The sequence below is a fragment of the Ochotona curzoniae genome, unplaced genomic scaffold, assembly GCF_017591425.1.
Source record: "Ochotona curzoniae isolate NIBS_2020 unplaced genomic scaffold, NIBS_Ocur_1.0 contig_605, whole genome shotgun sequence".
In the NCBI taxonomy this organism is placed as follows: domain Eukaryota; kingdom Metazoa; phylum Chordata; class Mammalia; order Lagomorpha; family Ochotonidae; genus Ochotona; species Ochotona curzoniae.
Genome location: NW_024466491.1, coordinates 478,635 through 505,751, shown reverse-complemented (window position 1 = coordinate 505,751; position 27,117 = coordinate 478,635). Strand labels below are relative to the sequence as shown.

Here is a 27,117-nt window from a genome sequence, read left to right as displayed (position 1 = left end):
CTTAGGACCCTGCACCCGCATGGGAGACCTGGAGAAGGCTCCTGGTTTCGGATCAGCTTAGTTGTGGCTGTTTGGAGAGTGACCCAGTGGATGGAATATCTTTCTGTCTCTCCTCCTCTCTATAGATCTGCCTTTCCGATAAAAAGTAAATAAAATAAACCCTTTTTAAAAAATGGTGGGGTGGGGGCGATCTTATTTTTTTTTATAAGATTTATTTATTTTTATTGGAAAGGCAATATTTACTAAGAACACAGAAGGTTCTTCCATCTGCTGCTTCACTCTCCAAATGGCCCCAACTGAGCCGATTCAAAACCAGAAGCTTCTTCCGGGTCTCCCACGCGGGTGCAGGGTCCCAAGGCTTTGGGCCGTCCTCCACTGCTTTCCCAGGCCACAGGCAGGGAGCTGGATGGGAAGTGGGGCTGCCGGGATTAGAACCGGCGCCCATATGGGGATGTTGGTGCTTGGAGGTGGAGAATCAGGCAATTGAGGCCCTCTCATCAGACCCAGGGTGGGAAGAAATCTTCCCATCTGTGGGGTAAATGCCCAGATGCCTGTCACGGACTGGAATGGTACAACCAAACCCAGGAGCGTGGAACTCCAACCAGGTTTCCCATGTGGGTGTGGCTGGGTGGGGCCCCAACTACCTGCTCCTTTTCAGCATGCAAGTGCAGGATGCCAAACGCAGAAGCGCTGGGGACTTCAGCCCAGTCACTCTGACCCCAGACTCAAGCACTTCCCACCTGTGGCATCGTGGCACCCACCCTCCTAAAAAATAATACTAAGAATACATTCAAACGCAGTAAGTGCCTCACATCTGTGGCTTGCTTTCCTTTCTCCCGGACAGCGCTGATCCAGCATGTCACCTCCTTGGGGGAAAAAAAAAAATAAACAAAAATAAACAAACTATGACTTGCACAGTAAGTGGTAAGGCTGCAAGGAAGGGATATACAATATACGTGCAAGGGAAGTGTCACGAATGAGGGTGAGTTTTCTTAACATCCCAGGCCCTGACTCCTCGCAGCAGCAGGTCCCGCGAGCTGACATCGGCTTCCCCCAACCTGGGATTCGAACCCGGGGCTTGGGGCCCATCACCTCCCCTAGCATCACCACTCAGCACCACCAGCACCCACAGCCCCGGTCCCCTTTGTACTGACTCCTCCCTACCTGCCTGGGACTGCAGACAGGTACGAGGCAGCCACGGTAAGGTGCTGGCCTCGAGCGGGCCTCCGTCGCGGGTCTGGGCCCGGACGCCTCGTCCTCTCGTCCGCGGCCATCGCCGGCCACCCGCGCGTCTCCGCCGGCCGCCCAAGCCCTCATCGCAGGCCTCCCCGACCGGAAATCCCGCCTCCGCAGCGCCGCGACAGCCGTTCCTACCAATGAACAGCGCGCCCCGGAGGACGCAGGCCAATCAGCGTGCGCGCCGGGAGGTGGGGGAGGAGGCGTGTCCGGGGGCTCGGGCCGGAGCGGGTCGTGCGCGCTTGAGGAGGAGCCGCCGCTGCCGCCGCCGCCGCCGCCGTCGTCGCCGTCTCCTCCGCCTCCGTTGAACCGGTCCCCCGAGACCGTACCGAACCCCTTTTTTGTGCGCCGCCCGCCCTTCCTGGTCGCCCGCCTGCCTGACTGACCGCCCGCCCCGGAGCAGCACCCCCACCCCAGCCCGGGCCCGCCCGCCCGCGTCCAGGTGAGGCGGGAGGCGCCTGAACCGGGGCTAGGCCGCGGCGGGGCCTGCGCTCGCCTGCCGGCCTGCTCGAGGCCCCGGGGCCTGCTGCTGCTGCAAGGGCGCCCGGCCGCAGGTTTTCGGGGGGCTTGGCCCCGGGCCCGGATTCCTCGAGGGGGGCGGCGTGTCGTGCACGCGCCCGGGCGGGGGTGGGTCGGGGTTCGGGGGGCGCGCGCGGGGTGGGCAGCGGGCGGGGGGTCACGGCCCACCGGCTCGCAGCGCGGGGCAGTGCCGCCCATGCCCTTATTATTCATTATTATCATGATGATTATTATGATTATTTTTTAAAATAGGGGGGTCGGTCCGTCCCAGGAGGAGGACCGATCGGTGGGGCTGGGGGTGAGGGGCGGCGGGCGGGGGTGGGGGGGAGGAGGAGATCTCCCAGGTCGGGGTTTGTTTTTTTTTTTTTTCTTTTTAAATTATTATTTTTTCTAAATTTCCATTCCTCCCACCCGTCTCTTCCACCTTGCCCCTGCCATCTCGCGTGCACCCCCAGGAGCGTGCAGAGCTGCTCGGGGAAAAAGCAAAATTGGGAGAGAAGGAAGCACACACACACACACACACAAAAAAAAATCGTTTTTTTTTTCTTTTCTTTTTTTGTTTTTTGTGGGTTTTTTTTTTTTTTTTTTTTTTGGTGAGCGCCATCTCTTTAACAAAGCTTACTGATCGTGGGGCGTGGGACTTCGGGGGTTTGTCAAATTGTGTGTGTGTGTGCGCGCGCGCGCGTGTGCGTGTGTGTGTGTGTGTGTGTGTGTGTGTGTGTGTGTGTGTGTTGAAAACTGCTGGCGGTTGAACAATGGGGTGGATGCGCCTTCTTCCTTTTCCGGTGTGTCCGCTGTAGCGAGGCTCTACTTTAAAAAAAAAAAAACCTGGGGTCTTGGAGACCTACTGTGTGCAGGGGGGTGCAGAGGGGAGGAGACGTGGGGGCGAGGGTAGGGAGTCGGCCCCTGCCAGCTCCCCACATCCCCCGGTCTTCACGTGCATTGCCCAGGCGGAGGTGGGGGTGCTCACTGGCTAGGGGTCTGCATCCCGCATCCCACGAGGGGTCCCCCCCAGGGTGCACAGCTCCCCAGTAAGGCTCAGGATCAGCCAGCTCCAGGGGGTGGGGTCTCTGGTTCCAGCAAGACTCCCTCTTCTGCCGCCGAAGTTCCTGCAGCTGGCTGGCTTGCTCGCTCTCGGTGCCCGAGCTGAGCCGTGTCGGGTGTGATGGTCTTGTGCTGGGATCCTGGGGGGGGGGTCGTGCGGAGGAGGACACGGCCCATCAGGAGCCAAGAGCGAGTGGCCAGCAGGGGCTGCCGAGGACTGGACCCCCTGGACCCCCTGGACCCCCTTGCACGGCCCTGCAGGGCCCAGGCGCTGTGGTCATCCCGGCCTGGAGGCTCAGCTGGGGGTGTGCTGTGTGAGGAGCCTGGTGGGAGTCAGTGTTGGGGTGCAGAGTCCCGTATTATGGGGCCACAAGGGGGAGAAAGGAGAATTGCGGCTTGCTTGGCTGCTCTTCTCGCTCCCTGCCTCGTGTTCTTATTAGGATTAGAAAGGCAGAATTTACAAAGAGCAGGAGAGACGCATCTTCCATCCGCTGGTTCTCTCCGCAGACGGCCGGAATGGCCGCTCCAAAGCCAACAGCCAGGCACTTTGGGGGGGACGGAGGGGGTCTAAATACCTGCGGGTGCAGGGCCCTAAGTACCTGCGCCTACCCAGATCCACCGTGGGGCAGCCGGGACTCGAACCGGTATCAGTACAGGATGCCTCACCCCCTGGGCCTCAGCGCCGACCCGCAGTGTTGTCTCCCGTTGGTACCGATTGCAAGTTTTGGGGCCTGAAGCCAATTGCCTTGGTCTCTGGGTGCTGAGAGGCAGCGGGGCCTGGGCAGCATGGGGGCCTGGGCACTGCGGGGCCTGGGCAGCGCGGGGCCTGGGCAGTGCGGGGCCTGGGCAGCGCGGGGCATGGGCAGTGCGGGGCCTGGGCAGTGTGGGGCCTGGGCAGCATGGGGGCCTGGGCAGTGCGGGGCATGGGCAGCGCGGGGCATGGGCAGTGCGGGGCCTGGGCAGCATGGGGGCCTGGGCAGCGCGGGGCATGGGCAGCGCGGGGCCTGGGCAGTGCGGGGCATGGGCAGCGCGGGGCCTGGGCAGCATGGGGGCCTGGGCAGTGCGGGGCCTGGGCAGTGCGGGGCATGGGCAGCGCGGGGCATGGGCAGCATGGGGGCATGGGCAGCGGGGGCATGGACACCATGGGGGCCTGGGCAGCATGGAGGCCTGGGCAGTGGGGGGCATGGGCAGCACGGCCTGGGCGGCATGGGGGCCTGGGCGGCATGGGGGCCTGGGCGGCACGGCCTGGGCGGCATGGGGGCCTGGGCAGCACGGCCTGGGCGGCATGGGGGCCTGGGCAGCACGGGGGCCTGGGCAGCATGGGGGCCTGGGCAGCACGGCCTGGGCGGCATGGGGGCCTGGGCGGCACGGCCTGGGCAGCATGGGGGCATGGGCAGCACGGCCTGGGCGGCATGGGGGCCTGGGCAGCATGGGGGCCTGGGCAGCACGGCCTGGGCGGCACGGCCTGGGCGGCATGGGGGCCTGGGCAGCACGGCCTGGGCGGCATGGGGGCCTGGGCGGCACGGCCTGGGCGGCGCGGCGCTCGAGCCCGCAGCCCGGACCCCCGCCCCCACCCGGGCATCAACTGTTGGCGCGCGCGGCGCGGGGCGCGGGCAGTTGCCGGAGCCGGGAGCCGGGCGCAGCGTCGTGCCCGCCGCCCGCCTGCAGGTGGCGGCCGAGAGCCAGGCTGCAGAGGGGAGGCGAGCGGAGGCCTGCGCTCCTCGGAGCTGCCCGGCCGTGGCCGCCGGGCCGGGTCCCGCGGGGCTCCGGGGAGGCCATGGTCACGGCGTGCGCGGGGCTCAGCTCGCTGCTGGACGTGGGCATGGTGAGGCTCGGGCGGATGTGGAGGCCCCAGGAAGGGGAGCCGTTACCCAAGCCCGGCCGGCCCCCGGGTGCCTCCTGGCGGAGGTGAGGAGGCCTCGGAGGGGGAGGGGAGCCGAGGGCGGGAAAGCGCGGACGGGGGGCCAGCCGGGAGCGGAGTGGACCCGGGGGCTTTGTCTCAGCCAGGAGCGCTCAGCGGCGCAACGGGGGAGCGGGCAGGGCATCCCGGAGCCGCACAAAGTTACCGCTTTGTAAATGAGCCTCTGATGGGCCATGGAGTGGTGTGTCCCGCGTGCGGTTGCGTGGGCAGAGGCTGACCTGCTTTTTTCCTGCAGGATGTCGGCCCCCCCCCCACGCACACACTCACTTCCGATGCAGAGAGCTCCTGGGGGGCCCCCCCCGCAGTGCTGGGGCTGCGCGGGGGAGGGGAGAGCCCTGCTTGACTCTGAGGGCTAGTGTGGGGTGAAAGCCGAGCTTGTCCCGGGCCGGGCTTTTGTTTGGAGAGCCTGGACACCCAGGCGCGTGGATGCGGCCCTGGAGCTGACCGAAGGGGAGGCAGCTGCAGTAACTGCTAGGGGGGGTTCTAGGCCTTCCTGGGACGGCAGGGGCGGGGGGCTGTGCTTGCATCGCCTTCCGTGGGCCTGCTGTGAGGCTTAGGCTCCTGACTCCAGCCTCCTGCTGGTCCAGACCCCCCCCACCCCCAGGAATGAGTGGTTCGCAGCTCCTAGCTTCAGCTTGGTCTAAACTCAGCTATTTTGGGGGTTTGCGGAGTGAATCAAACGCTCTCACCTTTGTGTCTCAAAGAAAAAAAAATGGAGAGGGTCCTGTAGCAGCTGTGCCGAGGGACGGGACTGCCCAGTGCCCGACAGGTGCTGGGTTCTCTGAGAGGCCTGGGGGACCTCGTGGACCGGTGGAGCCAGGAGCCGGGAGGGAGAGGGGATGCCTGGAGGGTAAGGCTGCTGGGTTTGAAGTGATGGGTGCAGCAGGGACCTGTCCCCGTGGCAATTGGCATGGCAAGAGGTGACAGGGCTCTGGCGAGGGCTGGGCAGGGGGCGGGCAGAGGTCGAACAGGTACGGCGTGGAGGTCTGACCCGCCTGTCTGGGAAGGGGGGACAGATGTGAGCGCGCCACCCGCTACGGCAGATTTGGAGAGGCAGCAAGGACAGAGGCGCCATGGTGAAGGCGCTCATGGTTGGACGGGTCAGGGGGACACATGGGTCTTGATTCTGTGCAAGAAGGAAGAGGAGGGGCCAGGACTTGGCCTGCCGTCGGCCAGGCCCTGGTGCCAGGTGGGGACCTCCCCGCTCTGTGCTCTAACTGCCCAGCGCTGGAGTGTGCCAGAAGCAGCTCTCCCCGCGCGGCCCTGGGCTGTGGCAGGCCACAAGGGCTCCTGTTGGCTTGGCCCGGGCCAGACACTGGCTGTACCCAGTCTGTCATTCCCGCAGGAGTCTCGGCTCCGCCTCTGTGGTCCAGAATCACTGTGACTTAGCCGACACCGCCCCAGCCAGGCGATCGTCTCCGCCATGGGCCAGGGCCGGCACCTGGGCGCCGCATCCACCCAGGCCTCCGCGCGCCCCGTCTGGCGTGCCAGTTGTAATTGGGTCAGGTGATAGAGCAGTTCCTGGCCGCCTTCGCACTTGCATCTTGAAGACAGGCCGCTGCGGCCGGAGAGGTCTCCAACATCAGCAGGTGCTGCGTTGTGGGGTCAGGGCCGGAGCTGGAGTATCTACTGCCCTGGGGATTGTTCCAGCAAGCTTCCTCCCCTGGCACCTGCTTCCAGACCAGCGGTCTCACCTGGTGAAGGCCAAGGCTTCCCTCTCGGCTGCCTGCACTTGGCTTTGGGGGGGTGCTCCCTGACAATCTTGAAGCGAAGGAGGCACGGTGAGGCAGGCACCATGGCCTTCTGTCAGCTGTGGATCAGGGCCATGGACAGTGCCGGAAGGCCAGCACCTGACAGCAAGCAGGTCGCCACGCCAACTCGACAGTGACGCAGCCAGTAAGAAACAGTGTCCAGAGGCGCCAAGGAGGAGAGCAGCCTGCTGTTCTAAGGGGAAGACGAGCCCGGGGGATGAAGGAGAGGCTGTCGGGGACCCTGCAACGGGGCCAGCCTTACCTCAAAGCCAGCACAGGAACCCAGAGGAGTCCCCACTGCAGAGCCTCGGGTGGTGGCTCGGTTGGCTAATCTTCCCTATGCAACTGCCGGGATCCCCTATGGGCACCGGTGTGTGTCCCAGCTTCTCCACTTTTTCCACCCAGCTCCCGGCTTGTGGCCTGGGAAAGCAGTGGAGGACGGCCCAAAGCCTCGGGACCCTGCTCCCACGTGGGGGACCCGGAGGAGGCTCCTGGTTTTGAATCAGCTCAGCTCCGGCTGTTGCGGCCACTTGGGGAATGAACCAGCAGATGGAAGATCTTTCTGTCCTTCTCTTTGTAAATATTGCCTTTCCAGTAAAAAAAAAAATAAACCTTTATTAAAAAGAAAAAAAAGCCTGCTGATAATTTCTTCCCGGGGAACTGGTCCATGGTGACAGCTGCGTCCTGGCCCCCTGGGAGTAAGGGCTTGAGGCGGGGGTGGACCAGGGGGACAGCTCAGAGGAGTCTGCAGGCCTACCACACCAGGTGGGGCGGTGCGCTGGGACCACTGGGACTCACTGGTCATTCAGTGATTGGAATCTGTGGCCACCCGAGCACGTGAGGGCCGAGGGATGCGGCTTCGGCTCAGGTGAAGGGCAGGTCCCCGCAGAGCAGGTTGGCCATCAGGGCCAAGTTCTTCAGGCTCTTTTTTTTTTTTTTTTTAAATAAAGATTTAATTATTTTTTTATTGGAAAGTCAGATATACAGAGAGGAGGATCTTCCGTCTGATGATTCACTCCCTGAGTGGCCACAATGGCCGGAACTAAACCAATCCAAAGTCAGGAGCCAGGAGCTTCTTGCAGGTCCCCCACGCAGGTGCAGGGTCCCAAGGCTTTGGGTCGTCCTCCACTGCTTTCCCAGGCCACAGGCAGCGAGCTGGATTAGAACTGGCGCCCGTATGGGATCCCGGCACGTGCAAGGCGAGGACTTTAGCCACTAGACTGCCGCGCCGGGCCCCCTCAGCCTCTCTTATTTGTGTGTGCATCTGTGCAGTGGCCCTTCTTTCTGGTTGTAGAGTTGTTTGAATTTTGGCAAATGCATGGAGTTGCCACTGTGGCCAAGACACCGGAAAGTCTCGTCCCTCAAAATCTCCTGCCGCCCTGTGAAATGAACCCTTGCCCCGGCTGCCCGTCCCAGGCAGGCCAGCTGTGTCCCTGCAGATGCTCCCCGGGCACTGTCGGGGCACCTGTGTTAGCCGGCAGTTGGCCCCTCTAAGAATAAAGCGTTGAGGATGCTGCGGCCACACGCAGATGGGCACTTTGTCGGCACGGCAGCCTGTGCCATCTGCCGCTGCCCTGCAGCACGAGGGGGGGCGCTGGCATGGCACATGCCCAGGCCCCCGAACTGCATACCGCATCGGTGCCAGCTGTAACTGCCCTTTCTGGAATGCAGACGCACACTCCCAGTGCCTGTGGCCTGTGGAGTCTCGTTTGTTTCATTTAGCAGAAGGTATTTGAGATGCCCGTGGGCGGCGCGGGCATGACTTGGCGGCACCTTTTTATTGCCGAGTAGCATTCCCTTGCCTGGCGTGCCGGTGCCCCCCTGGACCTGAAAGACATCCGGGTGTTTGGAGACAGTCACGCTAACCCCGTCATCAGCATCTTGGATCGGTGCTGGGATTGCCAGGTCGCATGCTCGGTGTGCTTAGCTGGTGAAACTGCTCGCCTGCTGCTGGTCGGTGCCGGGTGTCGGTGGGTCCAGCCACCGGCTGATGCCAGCCAGCAGCCCTTGAGGCCGCCTGTCCCTGTCCCAGCTGCTCCGCGCTCACGGCTCGGGAAAAGCAGTGGGAGATGGTCCGGGGGGAGTGGGAGCCCCCCCAGAAGCGCCAGCCCGGCTGGCCAGCCACACACACGGGCCATTGCAGCAATCTGAGGAGCGAACCAGCGGATGGAAGAGCCCTCCTTCTCTGCCTGGCTAATTTTAACCCGCCTCCCCAGGGGCTCCCCGCCCTTGACATTGGCTGGTTCACTGTCCCTGGGTCTGTCCACTTTTGTCTCAGCCACTGTGACAGGCAGCGGGAGCTCCGTGTGGTGTTCACATGCATTTTCTTGGTGCCCGGCGGGTTGGGCATCTTGTCACGCAGTTACTTGCTATCCACCTGTTGTCTGTGTTTGTTCAGATGCTTTGTCCTGCAACTTGAGGCTTCTCATGATTTTAAGATTGTTTTTATTGGAAAGTCAGATCTACAGAGAGAAGGAGAGATGAAGATCTTCCGTCTTTAACAGTTCACTCCTCAAGTGGCTGCAACAGCTGGAGCGGAGGCTAGGAGCCAGGAGCCACCTCTGGGTCTCCCACGCAGGTGCCAGGGTCCCAAGGCTTTGGACCGTCCTCCACTGCTTTCCCAGGCCACAGGCAGGGAGCTGGATGGGAAGTGGAGAAGCCAGAATATGAATTGGCGCCCACGTGGGATGCCAGCACATACAAGGCAAGGACTTCAGCAACTGGGTTACTGCGCCGGGCCCGTTGTTCTGTTTTGAGAACATCAGAGAATGTTCCAAACGCAGTTCACTTTGTAATTACTTTCTCCAATCTGTGGATTGTAATTCTAGCAGCCTCTTTCTCAAAGAAATGGACCCTGCACCCACTGGGAGACCTGGAAGAGGCTCCTGGCTCCTGGCTTCAGATTGACACAGCTCCCGCCATTGTGACCACTTGGGGAGTGAATCATCAGACGGAAGGTCTTCCTCTCTGTCTCTCCTCCTCTCTGTATATCTGACTTTGCAATAAAAATGAATAAATCTTTTTTTGAAAAAAGTGAAATGATTATAAAATACAATTTTCAGGGGTTTTTTTTGTTTGTTTGTTTTCTTTTAAAGACAGTGGGTTTGGTGTTGTCACTGAGAAACCTTTACCGTACTCCGTGTCGCAGATCCATTCTGGAAATACTCTGTCCGCCGGCTTGAGTCTGTCGCGGGCCAGGTGGGGAGGCCTGTCTTGGGCTCAGCGGGCCATCTGCTGGTTCCTGCTCGGCCCTGTCATGTCACCGTGGCTTGAGACCGGCCAGCGCGTCAACCTGCAGGAGTGGCCGCGTTCCAGTAAAACTTGATCCGAAGAGGCAGGCAGCGGGCCAGACGTGTGTGTGTGTCAGGCTGTGGCGTGAGTGTGTCAGGCTATGGCGTGTGCGTGGACCCTTGTTTGAGGGGTCCATGTCTGGACAGCAGGAACGGGGCCCCCGTGCCCTCCTCACGAGGCGTTGGAGGAAAGGCCTGGAGTGGGAGGGAGATGGATGAGGCCCGCCAGCGCCGTCTAGGGCAGTGCGCGCCTCCTGAGCCACCCCACGCTGCTCATGGCTCTTCCTCCACGGCCATCCATCGCGTGGTGTGCTCCTCTGTGGGTGTCTGACCCGTCTCTGGAGGCTGGCGGCCTGCTGCCGTAAGCCATCCCAGCTGGGGCTCACGCTAAGGGTGTTGGTGGGCACTGCCCAGCGCTGGCTGCCCCGACAGAGTTGTGAGTCCATTGGCCAGCTGAGCTGCTGGCGTATCTGTCGCCCTCCCTCATGGATTCGTAGTCCTCCGGGTCAGGTTTTTGGAGCCTCGGCAGCGTAACCCCGTGGGGCTGGACGGCTCAGCGCGTGGGGGCCATCCTGGGCCTGTAGGGTGTTTACTGAGCGTTGTCCCTGGCTCCCGACCCGCTAGGTGGGTACCAGCAGCCTACTGCCAGCCTCAGCTGGCAACCAAACGCGTCTCTAGACACTGCCCAGTGTCCCCCCGACATGGGAATGTGGTCAGGGGCCAGACGCACCTCGCGTGGGAACTGCCGCTGCTCCACGCGTTCATGTGGCCAGCAGCCACTTTCCCCCAGTGGGCTGCTGCGGTTTCCATTGCTGGTGCCGTGTGCCAGGCACACATTTCTGGTTCTGGGAAGCCTCACTGTCCCGTCTTTGGCCGTGGGTCTCAAAGCTGATCGGCTGTGTCGTAAGTTGCGTGACAGGTGCTGGAGGCTGCCCTTGGCGTGCGCGTGGTCTGAGAAGAGGAGCCGGGGCAGCCCCAGGCATTGACTCCGGGCAGGTGGGCAATTCCCATACGAGAGGTGATTGTGTAGTTGTGGACTCCTGGCAGGAGTGCTGATTTTATTATTTAAGAAGCAGAGAGATGGAAGACGTACCGAGAGGAAGTTTCCAAATCCTGGTCCCCACACCCCCCACCTGGCCGCAGCAGCCAGGGTTGGGTCAGGTGGAAGAAGCCAAGAGCTGGGAGCTCCGTCCGTCTGCCACGTGGCTTGAGGGGTTCTGAGCACGTGGGCCTCCTTCCCCTGCGTTCCCAGGAGCCTCAGCCGGGAGCGGGGTTGCAGTCCGAGCACCAGGACTCCAGCCAGTGTTCTGGGATGAGCTGTGGGTGTCAAAAGTGGTGCAGTTTAACCCACTTTGCCGCACCCGCCCCAGGGCCATTTTTAAAGAGGGACAGGGCCACGTGGCCACAGGTACTGGGCTTTCATAGGGACACAGAGCTGCGCACTGCAGCCTCGGTGAGCCAAGGAAACAGGCTGAGTTCCCGGAGACTCGGAAGAGCCTGCTGTGAGGACAGGACCCCCCCACACACCTCTGTCCTGGGGTGCAGAAGGTTCCCACTCTCCACGGGCAGCCACGTGGGCAGGACTCCTTTGAGGGGCAGACGGTACAGATGTTGACGGAGTGTGTATGGTGATGCTGGGCTGGCCGGCAGGTGGCTGTGACAGGGTCGTGCTGTGTGTCGGGAGGCAGTTACAGAGAGAGCGCTTCCCTCCGCTGCTGCTTTACTCCCCAGATGGTCACAGTGGGGCGCGCTGGGCAGGTCTCCCCCAAAGACTTGGTCCTTCCCCCCTCCTTTCGCTGGTCCCAAGCAGGGAGCTGGAGTGGAAGTGGAGCAGCCGGGACTCGAACCTGTGCAGATAAGGGATGTCAGTGTGCCGCAGCAGCCAAACCCTAGATTTCGTTTTCGGGTGGTTTCAGGTTTGCAGAGCCACTGCAGCGTGTGCCCACGATTCTGTCTGTCGTGTCTTTGGGGGGGCCTGTTTCTCCCAGCTGAGGAGCTGGTGTTGGGGTGCACCCTCTCTCTGTTGCGAGCTTTGAGTGCCTGCACCCCACTGTTGAAGTAGCAGAATCGTTTTTGCTGCCCTGCAAGTGCTATGCGCTTGGGGCTGGCAGGGGTGGTCGTCTTAGTGGCTCTTTCGGAAGCTCCCGGAGCTGGAGCGAGCCAGTGAGTGGGAGTCCCCACTCGTGGATGTGCTGTGCCGGGGTCCTGGAGAGAAATGGGACGTGTCGGCTTCCAGGCCAAAGTGTTTTAAGATCTTTGCTAAGTTTATGGAAAACACATGCTATGAAGTTTTCATTCATCAGATGGGCATCTTGGTCATTTCACCATTTTGGCAACTTGTTGGTAAAGCTGCCAGAAGCGGCCCTGGGCAGCTTTTTTCGGCGTGGTCTGCATTTGAACTTGGAGTGGTCGAAAGAAGTCCCGGGGTGGGAGTGTGGCCCTGTGGGTAAGGCACGCGCACCCTGTATATAGGGCACAGCAGTAGTCCGTGGTTTTGCCCTCGTACGGTACAACAGTTTGACTGCGCCCTTTGTCTTCGCCTGCAGATTTTTAAAGCATACAATGTCTAATGGTTATGAAGACCACATGGCTGAAGACTGCAGGGACGACATGGGGAGAACAAACCTCATCGTCAACTACCTCCCGCAGAACATGACGCAGGAGGAGCTGCGGAGTCTCTTCAGCAGCATCGGCGAGGTCGAGTCCGCCAAGCTCATCCGGGATAAAGTGGCAGGTAAGGACCTCGGTGGGCTGCGGCTCGCTCCCCTGCCCTGATCCCTAAACGGGAAGAGGCACCGGGAGACAGAGCCCGTGCGTGCCGTCGGGGAGAAGAGGAACCCCCAGACACAGAGGCTACACCGGAAAGCCACAGCCTCATCTGGCTTGGTCTGCACGGCTTGACCAAGTGTCCCGTTGTGCAGAGGACCCAGGTGGACCCGTGCCTGGCCTCCCAGGCCCCCGCTCACACTCCGCCCTGGAGCAGGCCGCCACGGGGAGCCTTGTCCTTGCAGTCCCTGCAGTGTGACGGCTGGGCCTCCGGCTCCACCTGCAGTGTCAGGGTTGAGGGGCGTTGCTTGTGAGGGCCCACCTCCTGGGCTGTCCCAAGACCTGGTGCCCAAGAAGAGCGTGGGAGGCGAGGCCCCCCGGGCTGCCAGCTGGCTGGTTGGGACCAAGTCCCGATCGTGGAAACTCGAATTTGAGTTTGGGGAAGGAGCCAGCACGTTTCCTGTTTGTGGAGAGCAGAGGTGTGTTCCACGGCCTGTTGACCAGCTCTGTGGGGAGTTTGCGTTTGCACTGGTCCTGCAGAGAGACTTGAGAAGATACACAGTCAGCCAGTGTGAGAATGTTCTAGAAGCCTCCACTGTTTTCCTGACCCGGGAAGTCATCCCGGCTCACAGGGTTCCTGTGGAGAGGAGTGTTCGAGTTTCACCGTGCCACCGGGTTTTGCCTCTCTCGTCTCCCGCGCAGCAGGAGGCCTGGTGTGCAGGTTTGCAGCCCTGCCGAGCATGCACAGTGAGCACTGCAGCCTGGTTCTGCAAGGGTTCCCGGCGTCTGTGCCCCGTGTTGGCTGCAGAGGAGCCGGAGCTGCCCTGACAGAGCGGCTGGCCTGGGGGCAGGATCCGTCCAGAGAGGGGGATTGCGTCCGTCTGCTGACTTACTCCCCCCCCCCCCAAAACGGTCACTGCATCGGGGGCTGGTCCAGGCCTAAGCCAGAGACCTGGGACTCCGGCCAGGTCCCCCGTGTGGGTGGCAGTGACCCCCAAGTACGAGCCGCCTTCTGCTTTCACGGCACTAGCGTTTGATGAGGCCGGGGCCTCCCCTGGCACATGGTGCCCGCAGCACCATGGCTAGGAAGCCACTTCCAGCCGCAGAGAACATCCCGGGACCGGGGCCGGGGCATGCCTGCCCGTGCTGAGCTCAGGAGCACGCTGTGGCCCTCTACACAGCCAGGAGACTGATGATGGCGAGACGGCTACCAGGCCACTGTCCTTGTCCAGTTGCCAGGACGTGGCAGCCTCTATCCTCGCTGCTCCTGGCTGTGGTCCTAACATAACAATGTGCTTCTTTTTTTTCTTTTTTTAGGTTTATTTATTTGAAAGTGAAAGCACATATGTATACGTGTATATATATGTATGTATGTAATGTATCTATTTGGGGAGACAGACAGACAGACCTTCCATCCCCGCGTTCACTCCTCAAGTGCCTGCAACAGTGGGGTCTGGCTCAGGCCAGAGCCAGGAACCCTGCGCTTCACCTGGGTCTCCCCAGGAGGAGCAGAGCCCCGAGTACCGGAGCCAGCAGCTGCTGCCCCGTGGGGCGTGTTAACAGGAGGCGCGCTGAAAGAGTAGCTGGTCCTGACAGGGCCCGCCAGCACCGTGAGCAGCCTGCGCTGGCTGGCTCCTTGCTGCTTTCCCAGGAGGCACGCGAGTGCACGCCAGGTCTCGCAGGCTTGAGCATCGGTGCCGACATGCGCTTTACAGGAACTTGATGAGAGGAGAGACACATCTTCCGTCTGATGATGGAAGTGGCCGCGATGGCCAGGGCTGAGCCGATCTGAAGCCAGGAACCAGGAGCATCCTCTGGGTCTCCCACACAGATGCAGGGTCCCAAGGCTTTGGGCCGTCCTCAACTGCTTTCCCAGGCCACAGGCAGGAAGCTGAATGGGAAGCAGGACTGGTGGGATTAGAACCGGCACCCAAATGGGATCCTGGCGCGTTCAAGGCAAGGACTTTAACCACTGTACTATCGCGCCGGGCCCCCACGAGCACTTCCTAATGTTCCAGCTTCCTCTAGCTCGGGGCTGATCCATCACAGCCGGCCCTGCCCATCCTTACTGGGAGCTCCGCCCACTGCTGGTGGGGGCAGCACAGCCCCCCACGGCAGAGCTCCCTTCTCTGTCCCCCAGCCCAGGCGTTCCTGGTGCAGACGGCGAAGGCACGCTGCCTGGAGGAACAGGAACTGGGTGCTGCGTGCCCTCCTCTCCCCTTGGTGTGTCACTGAGTGGTCAGGCTCCCCAGCCAGGCAGCTTCCAAAGCCCCTACAGCCACCTGCCGGCGTGGGCCGGGCTCCAGGGTTCTGCAGTGTCAACAGGGGCGAGCTACAAACCCTGTTTTCCCCTCTGCCTTGGCCCAGGCCTTAGAACCTTCCCTGCGCAGGAATGCTTTCCAGCACCTTCTGCAGTGTTCTGTCCTGTACCTCCTGCCCCACCCTTAACCTACAGCTGGACTGGCTCACAGCCACACTGCCAGACAGACAGACGCCTTTCCCCGTGGCCGCCACCTCCATCCTTCCCCTGGGCTCCTCTGCTCCACCCCTCGGGCCACCTGGTCTTTCCTGGAGCACGCCTCAGGGACCCGGCCCTTGCTCAGCTGGCAGGATACTGGCACCCTGCCAGGCCCCTTCCACCACAGGCCACCCTGGCCACCGTGGTAACACAGCTGTAATGGCCCGTCAGCTCCTCTTGGCTGCCCAGCGCCCTTGCGGAGACTTTTGTCTTTGAGGCTTGTTCCGTCCTTGGCTTGGTTAGCGTTGCCACCACCCACCGCCCCAGTGGGTTGGCTGATTGCCCCCGGGGGTGTGCCGAGGGTCCTTGAGGCAGCGGCCATCCTCTGTCGTGCACAGTGTCGGCCCCAGCCAGGCCTGACACAGAGCAGGTGCTTAGGATGTTGGGATGAGGAGGGTTACAGGAGAAAGCAGATTGCATAGGGAGGTGTGGCCGACCACGGTGTGACTTCCCTAGGCACGTGCACGGTCAGGAGGGGTGTATGGCCAAGACCAGGACCAGAGGTGACACATCAGGGACCGTCACGCAGAGGCTGAGGGGGCAGTTGGGAGGTGTCGTCACATCCTGGAGGACAGGCCATGCGCAGTGCCCCAGGAGCTCAGCCAGACTCGCCTGGACGTAACCCAGAGTCGGCAGGGACCACACCGGGCTCTCCCAGCAGAGCAGGAACCAGGACCTCGCCAAGGCCGTGGCCATGTCTCCCCACCACACAGAGCCAGGTGGGGCAGAAGATGCAAGGCCTAGGGCGTGGGTCCCAGCGACGTGTTGGCCACATGAATGATGAGTGGTCCAGGTCGTGAGCAGAGTGAAGGCAGGAAGATCTGAGTGGCCAGGGCTCTGTCCTGGGCTCTGACAGGCTCCGTGGGCTGTGGCCCAGAGGGGTCAGAGGGCAGCAGTCAAGGACCTCTGAGGGTCAGAGTGGTGCCCAGCAGGCTGGACCAGCACCGTCCTGCAGTCTGCGGCCCGGAGGCTCTGCCCTGCGGTGTGCCAGGCTGGACCCTGCTGGTATGTGCTCCCCCCCGCGCGTCTGGGGCCAAGTCTGGGGCCCCTGCAGTCGGGTCGGGGCTGGCATTGTGGGGCATAGCGGGTGAGGTCACTTCCTATGACACCAGAACGCCAGCCTGTGTCCCGGCTGCTCTGCTTCCGATCCAGCTCCCCGCTGATGCTCCTGGGAAAGCAGTGGAAGATGGCCCGCGAGCCCGGGTCCCCGCCACCCAGCTGGGACAGGCAGACAGAGTGTGTGGCTCCAGATAGATCAGCCTCAAAAAGAGGACCAGGTTTTATTGGTTGCTTTTAAGAGGAGCCCAGTCTGTGCAGAACGTGTGATGGCTCGCACAGAGGCGCCTCGGCCCGGCGGCCTGAAGGGCACCACGGGGCGACTGGGGGCTTCAGCGGGAATGAGTCTGCTGGCCGGGCCTTGACCAGAACTGGACCCGCAAAGGCTGAGAGACTGCCTCAGCCAGTGGAGGGCCTGAGTGAGCGTTCCCAGCCACCCCCGCCGAGTGCCTGGGGACGGAAGAGGCCTGCCTGCCGGGAGCTGAAGACCCTCTCTGGCCAGTGAGGTCAGGCAGCAGTGTGTTTTAGAAGGAGAGCAGCAAAGCCGGGTTAAACTCCACGCTGGGCACGCATGCCCAACCTTGTCCCTCTGTCCGCCTGGCCTCTGTTAACACAGCAGCCAGGAGCAGCACCTGCACCCGGCGTTCACAGCACAGAGGATGGGTTGTGTCCTTCTCCCGGCCACCTCTTAGGTCCTCACGACTGCCAGCCAGCAGCTCTGCCTTGGTCCCACCCCTGCCAGGTCCCCTGGGGTCATCACTGCCCGGCCCGTTTTAGCAGCAGGCAGGGACATTCTGTCTCGGACCCTGGTCTTCTTTGATGCTCGGGGTTTGTGCGTTGCTTCTGACCCCCAGAACCTGAGCACCTGACGTTGCCAGAGCAGAAGAGGCTGGGATGCAGGGCAAGCAGGCTGCTTGACAGGCCGGGGCTCTGCTCACCTCTGGCTGCCCCATTCTGTTCTCCGGCTGGGCAGGGAAGTGAGCTGCAAGCAGTGGGGGCAGCTGGGCACGCATCAGGCCCCACAGCTGCAGCACCCATGGGACCCCTGGTCTGGGCTGCACAGCAGACAGTGGCACATGTTTGTTTTCGGTCACACAGGGGTCCGTTTGTTCACGTGCAGGCTGCCACCTCCCGGCCAGTCCCCCAGAGGCCTGTGCTCCTGACATCTCTGTGCGCCTCCCCTGACCCGGCCTTTGGCTGCTGCTCGGAGGGAGGATGGGGAGTCGTCCCTGCCCCTTGCCCACGTCTCCGTGTCTCCACGCAGGACACAGCTTGGGCTATGGCTTTGTGAATTACGTCACTGCGAAGGATGCGGAGAAAGCCATCAACACGCTGAACGGCCTGAGGCTGCAGTCCAAGACCATCAAGGTAGATCTGACGCCCCTCCCGACCACCACCACCACCACCCCGGGCCTCCCCGCGACGCCCAGGGCCCTGGCAGTGCACCCGGACTGCCCTCACACGAGTGGCTCAAGCCACCTCTGTTGACGAGCGCGAGGCTCCCGTGATGGAAATGTGAGATCAGCACGACGTCCGGCCCAGGGCCTCTCCTTGCTGGCTCCTGGCTCGCCCTGCAGTGCCACCCGTCCCCTGTGCCCCTGCTTTGTCAGGGCTGGCCATGACCCAGGCAGTAAACACAGGTTGGCAGCTGCCTGCCACCAAGGCAAGTGGAAGAGGAGGAGGAAGCTGCACAGAGCCCCTCCCTGGGCCCCGTGACCTGGCTTCCCCTGGTGGCCGGGCATCACCCTGGCAAAGAGCACCTCCCCTGATCTGAAGCCATCGGGAAAGAGATCCTGTCGGGAGCTCAGCAGAAAGGTTGAGAAACGTATGCGGTGAAACCCCGTGTGTGGGTTCCGATATTCTTTGCACTAGCCTAAGTTTGTCTTGTCGTAATTGCAGCTTCCCCAAACTTGGTGAGGCACAATTGTGTGAACTCCAATTCGCTGGCATGCCCGGGAAGGGCCTTTGACAACTGGCACCAGGCCTGTGCTTCCTGGGCACTGAGCAACAGTTGCACTGGGCACCCAGGGCTGCAGCTGCCGGCCAGCCCACAAGTGCCCTGTGACCTGGGTTTCCCAGTGGCTGAACCTTCCCTGGACCCACAAGAAACCCCCCTCTCCCCCCGGGTGCAGTGCGGCTTGCAGGGGACCCCACAGTGCAGGCTGTGGCAGGCAGCCACACGGCTCGCATTGCCGCCACCCCGGGGCCTTTGGCTCCCTGTGCCAGGCCCGCCCAGGAAGTGCCCTGCTGCTCCCAAGCCCGGACACACAGCTGGCTCTGTGTACTCTTGAGCCTTCCTGTGACTGGTGATGCCGGAAGTTTTGCAACAGCCCTTGCTGAGGCCAGAGCCTGTACCCGCAGGCTGCCCAGTCGTGCCACCCTCACCATGTGCGTGAAAGTCCGCCCTCCCTTCAGCCAGTGGAATCCAGCTCACAGCGCTTCCCCGGCTGCCCTAGTTCTGCCAAAGCAGCCTGCGCCTGGGCACGCGATGCCCCGGTCACGGGTCCTACTCCCTCTGCCTTGAGGCCCCAGGTCCCAGGTGAAGGGTGACTCATCCGCAGGGCACAGTAGGCATCAGCACAGCCTGTCTGTCTGTCTGTGCGGTCCCCAGACGTGCCCCGCAGCTGCTGCTGTCCTGTAGTTCCGTTCTGACATCACACACCCAGAGCTGGTGTGGCTGCCACCAGTCCAGGGGGGTAGTCCCCAGTCAGGGCTCCCTGCACCTGTGACCATCTGGCTACAAAGTTAGGGGTCCCCTTTTCTGTGGAGCCAGTGCTCTGGGTATGTACCAGCCCTGACCCGAATCCTGGAGTGACCAAGTGTCCCCAGGGCTCCTGACCCACGGGCTGATGGCAAGGTGCCCTGTAGCCTCCCTGCCACATCCTCGGTGCCCCCTCGGTGAGGCCCGGCCCTGCTCAGCTGTCATGCTCTTGGTTGGAATCTCCATCTCTGATGGCACTACCTGCCAGCTGCCTCCCGGGCAAGGATGGTACCTGGCCCCCTCGCAGAGCAGCACGCGTGGGAGTGGGAGCAGGGTGGGGCGCAGAGCTAGACTCCCACCCCGAGACACCCGACGGCACCTTAGTGCAGTCACGGATCGCCCGTTTCTGTGGGCGAGAGAGGGTTCTTTCTGTCCGGCAGGTGCAGGTCCCCGTCCTCCCAGAGCACTCGGCTTCCTCTCCTCCCCTTGGGTCCTCCTGGCTGCCATTGCTGTTGATGGTTGCATTGGTGTCTGGGGGCTGCACGCAGTTAGCCCTCACCCCTGGGAGCATTGAGCCCTTCCTGGCTTCAGCCTCGGGACCTTACTGCCTTCGGCATAGGCCTTTGCTGCCAGCCAGGTGGCCGGTGGGCCCCTCTGCACCTCGTGGCATGCTCCACACTGCAGGCTTCGCACAGGCCACCTTCAGGCTCCTGGTTCGGGTGCCCCCGTTCGAGTCCCCAGCAGTGGCTCACGTGCCAGCGTTTCCCAGGAGGGCGTAATGCCGAGGCAGGGGGGTGGGAGAGTTGGGGCTCGGATCCCAGCGCTGCAGACCCTCCGTCTCTGCTCGGAGGAACGTCCTCCTCGCTCAGATGCGAAGGCCACAGGAGGAGGTGCCACAGGGTGACCTGACACAAGTGCTGGTGTGGCCTGGCGGTGCCACGGCGCTGGCTTTGCACCCTCCTCAATGCCTTGCTCCCAGGCCCGCCCTAATCCTAGCCAGCGCTTTTGTCTTGAAGGTGTCTTACGCGCGCCCCAGCTCTGAGGTCATCAAAGATGCCAACCTGTACATCAGCGGGCTCCCGCGGACCATGACCCAGAAGGACGTGGAGGACATGTTCTCTCGCTTTGGCCGTATCATCAATTCCCGGGTCCTCGTGGACCAGACCACAGGTACGGCCAGAGGCCGACACGCCGCCCTCGGCACTGCAGTGTCCCGCGCCGCCCTCAGCATGAGAGGACAGTGGCTTTGGCTGCATGAGGCTCAGGACGTTCGGTGCTGGCAGTGCCTTCCCTCCGGCGTCCCGGGGCCCTGGCCTTGCCTGTGAGCAGGGTGTTAACGGTGGCAGCAGCTGTCAGTCCTTCAAGTCCCCATGTTGCCGTCACCATGCGGTGTCACAGGTAGCGCTGTCCCTCCCTCAGGAGCCTGTCCTCGGTCTGCGGTGCTCCGGGGCCCCCCAGGCAGAGGCCCCGACGGCTCTCTGGAAGGCCTGGCCACTTGGCTGGCCCCTCTGAAGCATCGAAGTGGGTGCACAGCTTTGGGCAAGAGGAGCCGAGGGGCCTTTGCAGATGTGCCCCCCAGCAAGCCCTGCTGTGCACCCACCTGGCCCGGAACTCAGGGTGCCTCAGCAGGAATGGGAACTGTGCTGCCCCAGCAGACAGGGTTCATCTCCATCCGACGCATGCGCTCTCCCTGCACACCCCCTTGGCAGGCTAGCTGGCCACAAGGAGCTCAGGCCCTGTGGCTGCTGGGCTGGAGGTGTGCCAGGTGTTCACCTTGGTCCTCCACGGCCATGCGTCTTGTGGCTCCCTCAGCTACTCGCATCCTCCCGGGGGTCAGGGTACAGTGCTGCTGGATTGGGGCTGAGGCGGGAAGCGGCCAGCATCAGGCTCTGCCGAGCTGGAGACTCCGGCCTGGGGCGCTGGGGGAGCCTGTGGGCCGGCACAGACCTGGGGTCCCTTCCACAAGTAGAGTTGGGCGATGGCCGTTAACTTGGTGTGATCCCCAGGTCTACTGCAAAGCACCTCTTTCTTACCCACATGCTGGCTGAGAAGGCAGCTAACTGATCGGTGAGCCCGGGGCCCCCGCCACAGTCCCACTGTCAGTGTTTTAGCTCCCTTGCCCTGTTCCCGGTGCCCCACAGCCCCCAAGGAGCCCGAGCTGTTAAGGCAGAGCCCCCACCACCTGGCTTTGCTGGGGACCCTGGCCACTCTCTGAGGCACACAGCTACCCGCCGTGCCCGTGTCTCGTGGTGCCTGCCTGGGGCTGGTTTTCCTCTAGCTCTCTGAGCTGGTACTCCTGCCCGGCTGGAGCAGGTCAGGCCCTGGATGCCCTGGGCACCGGCGCATCTTGCCAGGTCTAATAACCTCATGGGTTCCTCATAGTGGGTTCCACCCACTTGAACTCCAAGTGGGTGATTGAACAGTTGTGAACCCCACGCGAGGGCAACCTGGAGGCCACTGTGCTGGGTCCGGGGTGCAAGTGACCCAGATGGGTGGTCATGGTTCCGAAGAGAATCTGGCTGAGGCCAGAGGGACCACGGTACCACAGGCACAGGAGGCAGAACCTTCTGGGGCTGGGACGTGGACTTGGGGACAGCTTGAACGCTCGCCCAGAGGGTCACCAAGGCCCAAGTTGTCCTGCTTGGGTCTCTCATTTACTGCATGCTAAAAGACCTTGGCCTAGTGACAAGCCCCACCTTGCCTGGGGTTGGAGACCCCTGGGGCCTTTGAGTTCTTAAGGAAGATCTCATGACTGCTCAGCCAGCCCAGCCTTGACCCTCAGCCATCCTCTCCCCGACACGCTGGCCTTCCCTTTGACCCTGCTTAGCATCCCCTCAGATTCTCCTCACCCCATTCCTTGAGCTGAACGGTGAGGCCTTGCTGCTTTTTGCCTCCCAGACCTGCAGGGTTGGGGGCGGACAGGGCAGGGCAGGGGGCTAAAGGGCAGGTCGCGTCATCCCCCACCCCTTCCCAGGTTTGCTCAGCCTCTGCCACTCGGGCTGTGGGTCCCGGCTGTTCTCTTCAGTAAGGGGGTGGGGTTCCATGCAGTAATCCCACTGGCTTGGCCAAGGTTGCAGGACACGGGCCACAGCGGGGCCTCCTTGGAGGGGAACTGGGAACCCAGAGGCCGTCCCAGGACTGCAAAGTGAGGACTGAGCAGCAGCGTAGAGCAAGGAGAGGGTGGTGGTTCCGGTCGTGCACACCCTCTCTGGGCACCTGCTGAGCAAACGATGCCCACGCCTGTGGCCCATCTTAATGCTGCAGCGCGTCAGGAGGCTCAGGGGGGCCCTTTGGGGTGTCTGCCGCCAACATGGCTCTCACCGTGGGGACTGAAGTCGCTGCTCTGCCTCGAGACAGGGCCTGCAACTTGGGACGAATGAATCTGGTTTCGTTTCCGTTTTAGCCAGGGAGGACCACAGTAGACTGACTTTGTCTTTTGCTTTTCAGTTGATTTGAAACTCCTTGCCTGCTTCCCCCCTAACTCCGTTTTTGTTGGTTTGTTAAAAAGGTTTGTCCAGAGGGGTTGCGTTTATCCGGTTTGACAAACGGTCCGAAGCAGAAGAGGCAATTACCAGTTTCAATGGTCATAAACCCCCAGGTTCCTCTGAGCCCATCACAGTGAAGTTCGCAGCCAACCCCAACCAGAACAAAAACGTGGCGCTCCTCTCACAGTTGTACCACTCGCCTGCCAGAAGGTTCGGAGGCCCTGTACACCATCAGGCACAGAGATTCAGGTGGGTCCCCGGGAGGCCTGCTGGCGGCCACGCAACCTGGAGAAGGCTGGGGGTGCTGCCAGGCCCGTCCCGTCAACCCGTTGCCGTTGGGCACGCCACCCCCCGCCCACACCAGGGCTCAGTTCCAGGCCTGGCAGCGGCTGCCAGAGTCGGCAGGTACACAGGTCCCTTTGGAAAGATTTCCCCCGCCACCGTGCGAGGCAGAGCTGTGCGTGTAGCAGCGGCCGTGCCGTCCGTCTGGCAGCTCTCGTGTCCAGTGTGGGTGCAGAACCACCCCCCTGCAAGCAGACAGTGCCCGGGGTGTCGCCACACCTCTGTTTTAAACACAGCCCTGCTTCCCACCGACTTGTGTGTGTGTGTGTGTGTGTGTGTGTGTGTGTGTGTGTGTGTGTGTGTGTAGGGGGTGTTGGATGGGTCACACGGGAGTGGAGCCAGGTGTGCCACGCCAGGCGAGGCTGCTGCCTGGCTCTCCGCTTGCCATGCTGGAGCTGTGGATCAGACCCTCCTCGGTTCCCGTGCAGGAGGCCTGCAGTGCTTGGGGCCTGGCCACCTGGGGCTCCCCGCCTTGGCCCAGCCACTGAGCCCATCCGTGGCCGCGGGGTGGGGGGGGCTCAGGCCGAGTGTCCGTGCCCACGCAGTACCTCAGCCACATCGGGCGTTGAGCCTTTCACAGCCCTGCCTGCCCCCGGACCACAGCGCCTTCCCCTACTCTGTAACGGACGGCCCCGCGTGGCCGAGGGGGCTGCCTGCCACAAGCAGGGAAGGCTGGGCGGGGGCCTCATGGCTGGCCTTGGCCTTGGCCTTGGCCTTGGCAGTGCCTCAGGAAATGGGCGTGAGGGCTCTTCTCAGAGAGCGGGGTTTTCCTGTGGCATATGCAGGCTTGCCGTCTCAGTGGCAGGCAGTAAGGAGGGGTGTGCCCCGAGGGCTGGCAACGGCTGGCACAGCTGCTTCCAACCAAAGCTTACACTCCAGCTCTGGGGTGCAGGAACGGGAGCAGAGCTGCCCCTGATGGGGCCGGGCGCAGCTGGCAGCGGGCGGCCCCGTTACTTAGTAACCAGGGAAGCAGGAGGAGCTGTGGACTCTGACCTGGAGTTGTAGCCAGGGTTGCTGGCAGAGCAGGAAGGTGAGGGAGATGCAGCAGTGAGCTAAGGGGTGCCCCCTGGGGTATCATGGCAAGAGAAAGCTGCTGGTCAGTGCAGACACAGGCTGTCCCCGCCCCCCTCCCCCGGGCACTGCCACCCTTCTGTGGGTCGAATCGCGGGGCACGAGGAAGACTGGCTCTGTGGGTCGCCATGTACAAGTTAGGCAGCTCCCACGGTCTGCCCCTGGTCCGGTGGGCGCTGCACCCCAGGTGCCGCCGCGTGGGGGTGCCGGGCCCGCCTGACCTTGACCCTGTGCTTGCTCTCGCCCGCCAGGTTCTCCCCCATGGGTGTAGACCACATGAGTGGGCTCTCTGGCGTCAATGCGCCAGGCAACGCGTCCTCGGGCTGGTGCATCTTCGTCTACAACCTCGGCCAGGACGCCGACGAGGGCATCCTCTGGCAGATGTTCGGCCCCTTTGGCGCCGTCACCAATGTCAAAGTGATCCGCGATTTCAACACCAACAAGTGCAAAGGGTTTGGCTTTGTGACCATGACAAACTATGAAGAGGCCGCAATGGCCATAGCCAGCCTCAACGGCTACCGCCTGGGGGACAAAATCTTACAGGTTTCCTTCAAAACCAACAAGTCCCACAAATAACTCGCTCGTGCTTTTTTTTTTTTTTTTCTTTCTTTCTTTCTTTTCTTTTTTTTTTTTTTTTTTGTACGGAATAGATAATTAAGAGTGAAGAAGTTGAAACTTTTTTTTTTTTTTTTTTTTGGTTAGTGTACAACTCATTTTGCGCCAATTTTCACAAGTGTTTGTCTTAGTCTAAACGAGAAGTGGAAAGGTTTTTATACTCTGGGATGCCACCGACATGTTCAAATGTTTGCAAATCCCACCCATGTCAGACCAATTTTACGTTTTCTTAAGTTATTTCCTTTTAAAAAAAAAATATATATATATATATATTAAAACGGAAACCTAAGTTGACCTCGTTGACTAACCAGTCCCTCTGGACGGTGGAGAAGCCGAAGCATGCTCTAACCCGAGTCTCTCGGACTGTCTGACACGCGGTCCCCCCTCGCTGTCCTCGCAAACCGCATCTTGGAGTTGTCGCCTTTAGTCTTGACCGGTTAGACAGGCACGGAGGGGGGGGGGGTGTTCCTTCAACCCGCGGGTCCCCCCAACCCCTCCCGGGGGCCACATCCCAGCCCCCCTCCAGTCCTGGCCTATGCTGAGCGGGCCCCCCCCCACCGGGGGGGAAGTGGCCGCAGGGGGGTCCCCCCATCCGAGGTGGGCTACCTGCCTGGGAAGAGGTAGGGGGGCACCGCACGCCGGGCCGGGGCCCCTTTTCCTCCTCCTCCTCCAGAGAAAAGATGTTATAAGTGAGTTCTGAGCCCCGGGCACCCCGGGGGAACGGACCAAAGAGTTTTCCAGAAACTCCCGTGTATTGCTGAGTGGGCCCGCCGGGGCGTGGGCGGCCAACCCCAATGCGATGTGACCCCCCCCTCCTCCTCCTCCTCCTCCTCCTCCTCCTGCGCCCCACCTCGCATGCATGGCACCCCCTCACTTGAGACTTGTCGACGGCGATGCCTCGGGTCTCCAAGAGCATTGGCCGGAGCTTGACGGTGTAAGATAACTCTATTTTTGAATACCACGAGGAAACATTTGAGCATCGCGTCCTGCGCATCCCCTCCTTGCGAGCGCTAGATTTGTTCTCTCTCTGCGATTCTAGTCGGGTTTCGTTTTGGAATTTTGCTTTTCGTACGAACGAACACTTAAAACAGAGAAGTACTTAGTTCTTGCCAGCTGTCTTATTAACAACAACAAAAGAAGAAGACGACCTTTGATTTGTAGATTTAAAAAAAAAAAAGAAAAGAAAAAAGATTAACTCTTCCGAGTTCTCTTGATAACCACCTTGACATTTTGGGGTTGTTCTGTTCTGTTCATTTTCTTTTGCTTTTTTGTGTTTTTTCTTTGTTTTTACTTTTGCATTCAAGACCATTAAATTTGATTTTGTTTTGCTCGAATTTTGTTTTGTTTTTTGTTTTGTTGTTTGTTTTGCCTTTTCTTTCTTTTTGGCTAGGGAAGGTACGCGGGGGGGGGGGGGGTCCCAGCCTTGAGGGAGAGGACTCGTAAGACCACCACCACCACCACCAACCCTCCCTTCCCCCCATGGACTGAACCTGTGGCCTAGCCGTGTGCTGTCACGGGGCAAGGGTGGGGTGCCTGGAACCCCAGAGCTAGTGGGGGGAGGCGGAAGGGAAGCCCCCCCCCCCACCAGCTAGGCAGGGCCAGGTCTCCCCTCCCCAGCTCTTCCAGACTGGTGGTCGTCGCCATTTGATTCCGTCGCTGCCGCTGGGCGGACAGGATCAAAACCAGACGTTGTAGTACCGGCAGGTTGTATGTATGTACGTGTGTCTGTATTTATTTATTTATATATTTATGTATTTATGAACTTTTGGCCCGAGACCGAAGCTGGTCACGATCGTGTGGAGAGCTGAGCAAAAGAGGTGTGCAGAGTTCCCCCCACCAACCCCGTTGCCCAGGTGCTCTGTTTGGGGGGCCAGAGGGTAGAGGCCGGGACACAGGCACGTCACCCACATGAGTGGGTGGGTGGGTGGGTGGCAGGAGAGCCCAGCCACTGGAGCCCTTGCTGCTGGGTTCGCATTAGCAGGGAGCTGGGCCCACGTCTCCCGTGACGGGGACACGGCATCCTAACTGCCAGGGCCACGTGCCGACATCCCCTTTACTCTGGGTATGATGGAATGATGGCCTGACTGAGCTGTTGGGTTTGCGGAGCTAGCTATGATTTCTTCCTTTATTTATCTGTGTATTTAAAGTGGGAGGTTGGTCCAGAGGCTTAGCCGCCGTCTCCTCCCTGCCCCCTACCCACCTGTCCACCCAGGGCTTCCCCCCACCCCTTCCCGCTGGCAGGAGCTCCAGGGTTCTCGCCGCATTCCCGTAGCCCCATCCTCTATAGTGAAGGTGAGCCCTCCCTTCCCTGGGCTCTGAGAAGGGCTAGTGGCCCACGGCAGGGTGTGTGGTTCTCTGCCGGGGCTGGGGGGGGGGGGGGTCAGAATTCCGCTGTCACAGCAGCTCAGGGACCCAAGAGTGGATTCCTGACATTTGCATTTAGCTGAGCCCCAGCGGCTGAGGTTGAATTGGAGATCTTGTGGCCATGTGTGATTACCACCACCCTGCCACCGCAGGCCCCCCAGGAGACCCCCAGTGGCTGTGGATTTGCAAGGCTGACTGGTTGAACCCACCACCCCACCCTGAGGGGCCCATCTGCCCGAACTGAACTTCTCCCTGTAGCTTGCCCAGCCTTTGCCTGTAGCCAGCCACTGGGCCCCTCTGGAACGCTCAGTCCCTTCCACACCTGCAGCTCGTGTGGACTCTTGACAAGGGCACCCCGGGGCCTGGGAGCAGGCTGTGGTGCCAGGTCCCCTCTGTCTCCTCTTGGAAGTGGGAGTTGGGGTGGTCCTCCCTCACCAA

The 27,117-nt window shown here is 61.6% G+C and overlaps 1 protein-coding gene across 2 annotated transcripts; it reads left to right on the top strand.

The window, feature by feature from the left end:
- The first annotated feature begins 1,476 nt into the window (after positions 1 to 1,476).
- Positions 1,477 to 25,447, top strand: ELAVL1 (ELAV like RNA binding protein 1). Of its 2 annotated transcripts, none has more exons than XM_040990385.1 (6): positions 1,477 to 1,678; positions 12,308 to 12,495; positions 17,366 to 17,469; positions 19,819 to 19,972; positions 22,401 to 22,536; positions 23,952 to 25,447. In XM_040990385.1, exons 2-6 carry the CDS (start codon positions 12,324 to 12,326, stop codon positions 24,274 to 24,276), a joined length of 891 nt encoding a protein of 296 aa, XP_040846319.1. In that variant the 5' UTR covers positions 1,477 to 1,678; positions 12,308 to 12,323; the 3' UTR covers positions 24,277 to 25,447. The 2 variants fall into 2 exon arrangements, with proteins under 2 accessions (XP_040846319.1, XP_040846318.1); XM_040990384.1 differs by having other exon boundaries at positions 22,311 to 22,536.
- The last annotated feature ends 1,670 nt before the right edge of the window (positions 25,448 to 27,117 follow it).